Source organism: Somniosus microcephalus, chromosome 3 (genome assembly GCF_052327205.1).
Source record: "Somniosus microcephalus isolate GS21.2 chromosome 3, FLI_Smic_1.0, whole genome shotgun sequence".
NCBI classification, from domain to species: domain Eukaryota; kingdom Metazoa; phylum Chordata; class Chondrichthyes; order Squaliformes; family Somniosidae; genus Somniosus; species Somniosus microcephalus.
The window spans coordinates 78,162,986-78,174,886 of NC_140989.1; the positions used below are offsets into that span (position 1 = coordinate 78,162,986).

The 11,901-nt window shown below is 44.7% G+C and overlaps 1 protein-coding gene across 5 annotated transcripts in view; it reads right to left on the reverse strand.

The window, feature by feature from the left end:
* rps6kc1 (ribosomal protein S6 kinase B1) overlaps nucleotides 1–3,950 on the reverse strand; it is a 174,146-nt gene extending 170,196 nt beyond the window's left edge. For 2 of the 5 annotated variants that reach the window (XM_085981219.1, XM_085981222.1), the window contains exons 1-2: nucleotides 3,593–3,950; nucleotides 2,838–2,873 (exon numbers count right to left, since the gene is read on the reverse strand). In XM_085981219.1, the coding sequence (XP_085837345.1) occupies nucleotides 2,838–2,873; nucleotides 3,593–3,694 (138 nt within the window). In that variant the 5' untranslated portion in view covers nucleotides 3,695–3,950. Of the gene's footprint in view, nucleotides 1–2,837; nucleotides 2,874–3,233; nucleotides 3,336–3,592 lie in introns of those variants that run through there. The other 3 variants (XM_085981217.1, XM_085981212.1, XM_085981214.1) reach the window with 3 other exon arrangements.
* Nucleotides 3,951–11,901: the final 7,951 nt, after the last annotated feature.

The following is an 11,901-nucleotide window of genomic DNA, read 5'->3' on the forward strand; positions in this document are numbered from 1 at the left end:
TGATTTCAGCCAAATCTGTTAAGAAGCAAAACCCAAGCATAAGCCAGCATTTTCTCATAGGGAAGATATAGAAAATCGGCATGCAATGCACCCTGTGCACTCCCATCATCTCCTGCTTGCTGGTTACAAAATTGCATAAGCCTGGGAGACTGTCACCTAAACATTCCCTCCACCAAAGAAATGTCAGGAAAAAAAAACTTGTAGGTTAATAAATTATGTATTTGAGGATTTCTTCACTATATTTAAAATATAAAACAGTAGAGTTATCCCATTCGGCTCATCCTAACTCATCCATTCAGAAAGAATCTACTGCCAACCTATTACAGCATCCAGCATTTTTTTGAATAATTACAAAGCTTTGGCCTCCACTATCACACCTAGAAGTCTGTTCCATGAGCTGATGTCTTTGAAAGAACTTCTTGATTTATATTTACTATACTATATATTTACTATTGTGTATACTTAGAACATCACCACTAAATCACCTTTTTTCAAAACTGAGAACCCTAAGTTTATCCTGGGAGTCTGTTTCATGGCACTACTGCCAAGACTTGAATTTCTCCTTTGTTTCTAGGTGACCAGAACTGGACACATTACTAGAAGTGTGGTTTAGTCAAAGCACTATACAGTTAAAGGAAAACTTCCACTTGCTTGTACTCGACTGTTTTCAGTACTCTGTTTGCTTTGTTGGCTGGAGTTCCACAGTGACTGAAGACATTAAGTGAAGAGTCAATCGATATACCTAAATCTCTTAACTTCACCTTTAGGTTTTTGACACCATTAATGAAATATGTACAACAACATTTTTTCTTCTGACATGCAATACTCTACATTTGTCCATGTGCAATTTAATCTATTACAAGTAACCCACCTACTTATTTTTAGATCTTACACACACACGATATAATCTGTGAAGTTGATCAGGTTGCACTAAGCTTCTGAAAACAAGTTGTTAATGCAAGTTAGAAACTATTAGAAACAGTAAGGATTCCAATACTAAACCCTAGGCACAAGATTCAGCACTTCCCTCTCCCTAACATGGTATTATTCCCCTAACCCTATAGTTTATTTTTCCTCCCATTCCTGCCTAAAACAGTAAACAGTTGAGGTAATCTCCTCCTAGCCCTCTGGCAATGCCCCTCTATAAGTGACCACTTGGAGGTGTACTGCAGTTCCTTGGAGTGACTGACTGTCCTGTTCATCCCACTTCCCACAATGGTACAGCCGAGATCTGTGGTGCACTGTATTCAAATTTCAATGCTCTGCAACAAGGCACTATGTTTTAATATTAAATATTGTAAAACATCACCAATCCAATAGAGGAGCACTTCTGATGCCAGCAACGTGGTACTTGGACAAATGAAATAAATGTCTCTTCAGTTTTTCGTTTAATTTATTACTACTTCTGGTGCAGAAATGCTAGTGGTGTCCTCAACAGATTAAGATTTGCACAGTTTTCCTGATGATTAAGGCCCACTGATTTTTTTAATGGAAGGGAAAAACTGATAAAAGGCTGACTTAAGTTACAGACAGACAGAGCCAGGGAAAATCTTGGAATCCAAAAAGTTATATTATTGAACACAGAAATTACATTTCTCAGCAAGATGGGACCACCTCCCAAGGAATGAGATAAACTCATTGGGACAGGGAAATAGCATCAGAATACAGAACTCTTTGTGCTTCAGGGCCCAGATTGAAGTCCCACAATGGAGATGCTTCTCACACCAATGCTTGTGATCACGAGAACTAGCTGAGTGCATATCTGCCCTAAGCAGTGGAAGTCCCACTCTAAAAGAACGCCAATATTCAAATTGATCATAAATTGGCCACTTTAAAAAAAAAACGGATGGGGGCTAACTCTGAGATTGTAGGGATATATACAAGTTGATTAGAGATAATTAATTTCAGCAAGTGTATTAGGAGTTTCATCTTTCTTGTAATCAATTTTATGAATAACTGGAAATTAGGAACATGCTGACTTGTTTTCTTTGAAGAGGTAGGCAGCCCTTCAATCTCTCAGAGATGGATGGAACGTTTCACAAGATATGGAAATAAACCCTAATTTCTTAGCAAAATCAGATATTCAATAAATCAGGGATGAGATAGTATAAAAAGGTACAGAGGACATAGAAAGATGACCTGAGAATTGAATTTACACAATTTGAGTAGAATACAACATGGTTATCTAACAATGTAAGCATTTGATCATTTCCTCTGAATATATTGCACCAGTGTTATACCCAAGTAGGCTGGCAAGAATTAAATACCTGAGAGAGGGCAATGTTGAAGGTTTGATATGGACAATACAAACTTGAGACACATATTTAACATTCTCTTTAGGTGGTCTTCCTTTTGAAAAGCAGTAGCAAATGCAATATGAAAGGCTACACGCAAGAAGAAATATGGATCCAAAAGTATGTATTTGGGGGCCATCCATTGGATGTTTTGGCAATGTCACGTACTTGCAGAACAATTGGTTTTCACAGACGAGAGGAAACTAAAATTATTGCACCAAATTTGGGGAGGGCTTGTGAAATCTCTTGTTGTCTAGTAAATTATGGCCCTTTGTGCGTGCAGCTGGAGGAGACAGCGGTTATCCGCCTTCCAGCGGCATACACAAAACGCCAAAATTTCCTAGACCCCAGGAGTCTTCATGATTCCCACTTCCAAATGTGATCACAATATTTTTACTTTACTCATATATCCAAGTCAATTGTTATTTCTAATGTTTTGTGCAAAATCACTCCATAACAAAAATAAGCTACATCAGATACTTAAAATACTGTCAACTACAAAATCTAAATCAGCACTGTAGTCAATGTTTGATATCTCATTACCTCTTGGACCTCCTCTGGATTTCTTCTTGAAACAATCTATATTAAAAAAAAATTAATAAGACTATTGAATCTGAAATAAGCCATACATCCAATAGATTGCTAAATACAATCAATTAAGGAAAACCAATTGCAAACCACACGTTGTGTTCAAAATAAATCGGTCACACAACATGGTGCCCTTCAGCACAAACTCATCTGGGTGAGCTCGTATAATTACAGACAGATAGATAAAATTCTTAACCCAGCTGTAGAAATTAAACAAGTATGTTAAAGAACTATAAATGACGTAATGCGGAAATACAGCGACATGGAAACACCAATACAAAATAACGAATATGCTGGGCAGCGCCAAGTGCTTATACCAGCTGTCTGAACACACACATTAAATAAACCTACATTTTTACAACCAATCCTTGGCATCTTTCACTACAATTATTGAAACGATAAATAGATGGATGGCTTAACTTCTACTGGTAACTTCACAGGTAAAATTTAAATAAAGAGGCAGTAACATGGCATGCTCGCCTGCGAGCGGTGGCTGAGCTTGCTGTCCCCTCTCCTCCAGGCTGCACTGTGCACGCTCTCCCAGGGCCCGTGTTCCAATTGTCCCGAGCTCGTTCTTTATGGGAAGCTCGAGCCCCGCCGGGTTTTCTCAGCGAACGGCAGCTGAAAACACCTTCCTCCAGACAGACCGTACCGCACTGAGAGCACCGGCTGCACACAAACCTCTTCCCATGCACACAGGATGAACTCACCCGTGCCGTCACTTTATAAACCGTGTAGCCCTTTCTGTGTCGCTTCGGATCGGTTATCGTGTAAAAGCGAGCCAGGACCCCTTTGTTTTTCTGTGCTAACATGATCTGTCAACCCCCCTACCCGCACCGTCTACACAAACATACTCTCTTTTTGCATCATTTCCGAATTTCCTTCTCCCCGCCCCGACTTCCTGTACGTCTTCCCTGCTCCTGCGCTTTCATATGGCGAGCAGTTAAACTCAGTTTTTTATTCTCTCCTAGTTCACCAGGCGCTCGGCTTTAATTTGGATAGATCTGATTTTGAAATTTGGAGCGCAGATATTTATAGTTCACCATCTAGATTTGCAGCAATTATTGTACGTAGAGGAAAACTGTTTTGACCTGGCCACAGGCAAGTGGCCAGGACAGGAATCCACAAAGTGGTTCAAGTACTGATTGAATGCTGCTGCCCCTTGCAGTATTTTCCTGTCTAGGTCGGCAGTGGTGCCAGGTAGGACCCTCCTGTAGTGTATGTACCTTTAAGAGAGAACTACTTTTACAACTCCTGTATACTGTAGTACCGGCAGTGACCACACCTGTATATAAGCCTTGAGCATGCCTCTGTACCCCCAGTCTTGAGACTACCCTACTCCAATAAACACCTGTTGATTGTTAAGTTACAGCATCCGCGTAGTTATTGAAAAACATCATACTCTCAGAATCACGGATCTAACAGTGGCGACGAGTGTCGATTCGAATATACCTGCAACTCTGCATTTCCCTTCGAGGATTCGCTCCGGGAGGGCGGTGGAAGAAAGTCGAGGCCAGAAGCACGGGCGTCGACCACGAGCAACCGCCCAGTCGTCCGGCAGAGAGTGAACATCGCAGGGGAGGCTGTGGAGAGCAGGGCTTGGTTCCCCAGCCACGACGATCAGCAACAGACTGACGACAGGTACAGCGCAGACCCTTCCCGGACAGCGGCGGCTGGAGCCGACCGACGGCAGAGAAAAAGCCGAGCAGCGTCGACGGGGTAAGATAGAGGGTGAAGTGCACAGGGCGCAGCCGGGGGTTGAAAACCGAGCGGCGTCGAGGAAAAACAAAACGGAGAGAGAGAGGGTAAAGCAGCAGCCGGGTTCAGGACCGAGCGGCGGAAACGGGAAAGGCGCACAGAAAAAAATGCGCAGAGCACAGCCAGGGCTCAAGGGCTGAACAGTGTCCGCGGAGAGAAGAAGGGAGAGCGCGGGAGACGCCATTGAGCCGCGGAGAAGAAGGAAGAGCGTGGGAGATGCCATTTTTAGAAGCCGCAGCGGAGAAGGGCGAGCGCGGGAAGAAAGGAGAGCGCGGGAGACGCCATTTTTGACAGTTAAATCACACCCAGGGATGCCGAAGAGTGGCAGTGTCTCTACGTTCGACAATGAAGTCGAAGATTGGGCGACATATGTGGAACGTATTGAGGTGTACTGCAGGGCGAATGAAGTGCCAGATGCTAGGAAAGCACTGGTTTTGTTAAATTCCATGGGTGCAAAAACTTATGGGTTACTGCGAAACCTAATAACCCCAGAGAAGCCCGTGAATAAGAATTTCGAAAGCATAGTAGAAATCCGACAGAACCACTTAAACCCCACACCGCTGCTGAAAGCAGAACGATTTAAGTTCCATAAAAGGAACCAACATAAAGACGAAAGCAATGCTGAGTACTTAACGGAACTGCGCAAGCTATCGAAACATTGCCAGTTTGGAGTGGGATTAGCAGATACGTTAAGGGACAAGTTTGTGTGTGGGCTTCAAAGTGAAGGAACCCAGAAACGGCTTCTATCAGAAAAGGATCTTACGCTGGACAAGGCTTTCAGTATGGCAGTATCACATGAAGCAGCCGCAAGGGGCGCTGCAGAGATACAACGGAGACCGCAAGAATATGGCACCAATGAAATGTCCTATGGAACAGGGAAGTGCTATCGCTGCGGCAGAAAAACACATGACCAGAAGGATTATTGGTTCAAGGACCAAGTGTGCAGACAGTGTGGAAAAGCAGGACACATAGCAAGAGTCTGCAGGTCTGAGAAGAAAACCAACAGCAAGAAATCTCCACAGGAGAAGTACAAAAAGGTACATAAGGTGATGGACAGTAGTTCAGACGAACAGAAAAGTGATACAGACTCCGGAAGCAAGGAGCTAGGTTGTCTGAAACTGCATAAGGTAACCAAAATGGAGGATCACCAGACTATCTGGGTTACACTCAAGATAGACGGAGTCCAAGTGAAAATGGAATTGGACACAGGATCAGCCCTAACAGTCATAAACCAAAGGGACTACAAGTGGCTATGTTCACATATACCCTTGAAAGCCACAGAGATTGTCTTGAAGACGTACACGGGGCAAAAAGTCTACCCCAAAGGAAAAATAAGGGTGAAAGTGATATACAAAGGCCAGGAAATACCTAAAATGGACTTATATGTATTGCCAGATGGAGGACCATCACTGCTAGGACGTGAATGGATCCGGAAGATACAATTAGATTGGCATTCCATACAGGCACTGAAGGTTGAGGCCAAAAAGGATGACGACGTCACACCTGGACGACTGTCAAAAATGCTAACTGACGCAAAAGAAGTGTTCCAGGAGGGACTCGGAACACTAAAAGGCATAACAGCAACGATTAAAATAGAGGAAAATGCAAGCCCAAAGTTTCTTAAGGCCAGACCAGTGCCTTATGCGATCAGACCAGCTGTCGAAGCAGAGCTGGAAGGTTTGGAACGTTCAGGAGTACTGTCCAAAGTAGACTGGAGTGAGTGGGCTACACCCATCATTCCTGTAATGAAGAGGTCGTTGAGTAATACGCCTGGGGAACCAAAGAAGGTCCGCATCTGTGGGGATTTTAAGGTAACAGTGAACCCAGTCCTTCACACGGTACAATATCCGCTTCCACGAATTGAAGATATTTTTGCCTCGCTATCTGGAGGTAAACGCTTAACCAAAATTGATCTAGCCCAGGCGTACTTGCAAATGGAGGTAGAAGAAGCCTCGAAACAATACCTCACGATCAACACTCATAAAGGTCTCTACCAATACAACCGGCTGGTGTTCGGGGTAGCATCGGCTCTGGCTATTTGGCAAAGGGCGATGGATCAATTCCTGCAAGGGATTCCAGGGACCCAGTGTTATTTGGACGACATCCTGATCACGGGCGAAAATGACAGTGATCACCTCGCCAACCTGGAGAAGGTGCTCACCAGATTAAAAGAATATGGGCTACAAGCTAATCGCCACAAGTGCGAGTTTTTCCAGAAGCAGATCTTGTATTGTGGCCACGTTATCGATGAAGAGGGGTTACATAAGTCCCCTGAAAAGATTGAGGCAGTAGTCAAAGCTCCAGCACCAGAAAATGTGTCACAACTGAGGTCGTTCCTCGGGCTGGTAAACTACTACCATAAGTTCTTACCAAATTTGTCTACGGTATTACACCCACTGAACACCCTACTGCAAACAGGGGTACCATGGAAGTGGAATGACGAACGTAAACAAGCTTTCCAGAAGTGCAAAGAATTGATCACATCAAAAGAGGTGTTGGCCCATTTCAACCCAGCACTACCAGTGCGTTTGGCATGTGATGCATCCCCCTATGGTATTGAAGCGGTGCTGTCGCACAAATTCCCAGACGGGTTGGAAAGGCCAGTTGCCTTTGCGTCTCGGTCACTAACCTCAGCTGAGCGCAACTATGCCCAGATTGACAGGGAGGCCCTCAGCCTAGTATGGGGAGTAAAAAAATTCAACCACTATCTGCATGGGCAGAAGTTCACCTTGCTGACTGACCACCAACCACTTGTCTCCATCTTTAATCCTAAGAAGGGCGTTCCAGTGATGACTGCACAACGGTTACAAAGATGGTCCCTGTTTCTAGGGGCGAATCAATATGAAATAGAATATAAAGGCACGAAACAGCATGGAAACGCTGATGGGCTATCACGCCTGCCACTGCCTACTGTGGAGGAAGCACCAGCAGTGGACCCTATCGAGATATTTTATTCGTCAATAATTGAACGATTGCCAGTAACGAACGCGGATATAGAGAAGGAGACCCGCAAAAATCCGACGCTGTCTCGGGTATATGATTTGACGGTGAGGGGATGGCCAACACATGGCGACTCACTGTTGCCAGCATTCTCATCCAGAAGAGAACAGCTGTCAGTATGCCAGGGGACAGTGATGTGTGGATCCAGAGTGGTGATTCCACCCAAGTTAAGGGAGAGAGTGCTAAATGAGCTTCATGAAGGTCATCTGGGAGGAGTGAAAATGAAAAGCCTTGCTAGGGCTTATGTGTGGTGGCCGGGAATCGATCAACAAATCGAGGACTTAACCAAGAGTTGCTCAGGATGCCAGAAGGTCTAAAATGCACCACCACATGCCCCTCTACACCCATGAGAGTGGCCCTCCTCGCCATGGCAACGGGTGCATATTGATTTTGCTGGTCCATTCATGGACTCAATGTTCTTAATAGCAGTGGATGCTCATTCGAAATGGCCTGAGGTGATTAAAAATGTCCTCAACCACTACAGAGAAAACGATTGCAGTCCTACGGACCATATTTGCCAGGAACGGCTTGCCGGAGCAGATTTACTCTGATAATGGACCACAGTTTGTGTCCGAAGAGTTTCGGAAATTTATGAGAAGGAATGGGGTAAGGCATTACACATCTGCCCCGTATCATCCAGCCACAAATGGATTGGCTGAGAGGTTCGTACAAACCTTTAAAAAGGTGATAAAGGCCATGTGCGACGATGAAATTCCACTACAGCATAAGGTGGACAATTCTTAATCGCCTACAGAAATGCGACACATGCAGTTACCAACCAGACCCCAGCCACGATGCTCTTTAACCGAAGGTTGAGATCTTGTCTGGATTTGCTCAGACCAAATGTGCAAAGAAATGTTGAGGATAAACAATTCCAGCACATCAATGAGAAGCCGACAAGGAGCTTCAACGTAGGACAACCAGTCTTGGCCTGTGACTACCGAACAGAGAAATGGCAACCCGGAACGATATGCACAAGGCAGGGGCCATTAATGTACACAGTGGATGTCGGGGAGAACATTGTGAGACGCCACGTTGATCAGATCTTAGCGTCACAGGAACGAGTCAACCCCATGTCTTGCATACCTGGGGATGAACTCGACATACCGGTAGCATCTACCTCCGAACCAGTAGCAGTGGAACCCGATGAACTAACCGATGAAAAGGGGCCAGAATTGCCTCCGCACCAAGAACAAGAACCTCAGGAAAGGCGCTATCCCGAAAGGATCAGGAAGCCGCCCCAAAGACTGAATCTATAAATGGACTATTGTTGTTTAATGTACATGTTAAAGTGTTAATTGTTATTTGAATATTATGGGTACTGCTAATCTAAAAGGGGAGGAATTGTAGTGTATGTACCTTTTAAGAGAGAACTACTTTTACAGCTCCTGTATACTGTAGTACCGGCAGTGACCACACCTGTATATAAGCCTTGAGCATGCCTCTGTACCCCCAGTCTTGAGACTACCCTACTCCAGTAAACACGTTGATTTTTAAGTTACAGCATCCGTGTAGTTATTGAAAAACATCATACTCTCAGAATCACGGATCTAACACCTCGAATACAGAGCTTTCAACTGGCGATGCTTTCCTACGCCAGTCGATAAAATGTTTCCCCAAGAGGTATCTCAACGGAAGACTAAGGCAAGGAAGTAGAGAGTGCACAATAGCAGCAAATACAGGAAGTTCCTCTGTGCATAATAAAACGGCATTGAGAGATGGCACGAGTTGTGAGGCAGAGGTGCCTGAAGGAGTTTTGGGGGCTTTGCACCAATGAGCAGCTCCGTCCAAATGGGGTTGAGATCGGACAGGACTGTTCCAATGTCCTCGTACAATCTTGATACTCCTGACAGAGGAATCATTTGGAAATGATTGCCAATGTGTATGATGGATGTGCTGAATGTTAATAAACTATACAGCATTTAATTGTTCAATTTTATACTTTTGCTAGGGCCAGATATTTCACTCTGAATCTCAAATCACCAGTTGTTGCTGAACCATGACTAAGCATCCCACCCAGTTTCTGTTCAGTAATTTTATTAAGTACAGTGCTTATGGTATCATCAATGAGGTCTTGGAATCCCTATTTCAAAGTTGCCCGTAACTTGTCCACATAAGTTAAAGCTAGCTATTACTGCACAATCGTGTATGGATCCAAGGTCTCCATTGCAGCATTAATGAGAGATGCTCTTGTGTCTATGGCATGCATGACCGATGTCTTTCATGCAGATGTCATTGGTGTTGCCATGTTCTCAATCACTGACTATAGTGCAGGCAATGATTGCTCCATCACATACAGGACAGAAGGAGACCATTCGGTTAACATAGAAACATAGAAGATAGGAGAAGGAGTCGGCCATTCGGCCCCTCGAGCCTGCTCCGCCATTCAATGAGATCATGGCTGATCATCCAAACTCAGTACCTTGTCCCTGCCTTCTCCCCATATCATAGAAACATAGAGATAGGAACAGGAGTAGGCCATTCGGCCCTTCGAGCCTGCTCCGCCATTCAATGAGATCATGGCTGATCTTCGTCTGAGATCATAGCTGATCTTACCAGTTCAGTACCCCGTCCCCGCCTTTTCTCCGTAACCCTTAATCCCCTTAGCCTTCAGAAATATATCCAATTCTCTCTTGAAAATATTTATTGAATTAGCCTTCACAGCCCTCTGTGGCAGGGAATTCCACAGGCTCACCACTCTTTGAGTGAAGAAATTCTTCCTCATCTCTGTTTTAAATGATTTGCCCGCTATTTTTAGACTGTGGCCCCTGGTTCTGTGCTCCCCGGCCATTGGAAACATTCTCTCTGAATTCAGCCTGTCCAGGCCTGCCATAATTTTATGTTTCGATGAGATCCCCTCTCAATCTTCTAAACTCCAGTGAGTACAAGCCCAAACTATTTAATCTCTCTTCGTAGGTCATTCCCGCCATTCCAGGTATCAGCCTGGTGAATCGCCGTTGCACTCTTTCCATGGCAAGAACATCCTTCCGCAGATGGGGCGACCAAAACTGTACACAATACTCCAGATGCGGTCTCACCAGCACCTTGTACAGCTGTAGTAAGGTATCCCTATTCCTATACTCGAACCCCCTTGATATGAAGGCCAACATACCATTTGCCTTCTTAATCGCCTGTTGCACTTGCATGCTCTCCTTCAGTGACTGGTGCACAAGAACACCCAGGTCCCTCTGCACTTCCCCATCTCCCAATCTATTGCCATTTAGATAATTACCCTCCTGTTTTTACCCCCAAAGTGGATAACCTCGCATTTATCCACATTATAGTGCATCTGCCACGTATCCGCCCATTCCCCCAACCTGTCCAAATCGCACTGTAGCCTCCTGACATCCTCATCAGAGCCCACCCCTCCTCCTAGTTTAGTGTCGTCAGCGAATTTGGAAATATTGCATCCAATTCCCTGATCCAGATCATTTATATATATTGTGAACAGCTGGGGTCCCAGGACAGATCCTTGCGGCACCCCGCTGGTCACTGCCTGCCACTCCGAAAACGAGCCGTTTATTCCAACTCTCTGTTTTCTATCCGCCAGCCAGTTCTCTATCCACGTTAATACTTTGCCCCCAATCCCATGAGCCTTAATTTTGCATGATAATCTTTTGTGTGGAACCTTATCGAAAGCTTTCTGGAAGTCAAGGTACACCACATCCACTGGCTCTCCCCCATCTATTTTACCAGTTACTTCCTCAAAAAATTCCAGCAGATTAGTCAAACACGATTTACCCTTTGTAAATCCATGTTGACTCTGTCCGATCCTTTCCCCATTTGTCAAGTGCTCCGCTATTTTATCCTTAATAATGGACTCTAGCATTTTGCCCACAACCGATGTAAGGCTTACTGGTCTATAATTCCCTGCTTTCTCTCTACCCCCCTTTTTAAATATTGGGGTAACATTAGCTACCCTCCAATCCACGGGTACTGTTCCCGAGTCAATGGAGTTCCGGAAGATGATCCTTAGAGCATCTGCTATCTCCAGGGCCACCTCCTTAAGTACCCTAGGATGTAGTTTATCAGGCCCCGGGGATTTGTCGGCCTTCAGTCCCCTCAACTTACCCAACACCATATCCCTAGAGATACTCATTTCTGTCAGCTCCTCCCTCTCATTAGTCCCTATGTTTGCCGATATTCCTGGGAGGTTATTTGTGTCCTCCTTTGTGAATACAGAACCAAAGTATGAGTTTAATTGGTCTGCCATTTCCTTATTCTCCATTATATATTCTCCCGAATCGGACTGCAAGGGACC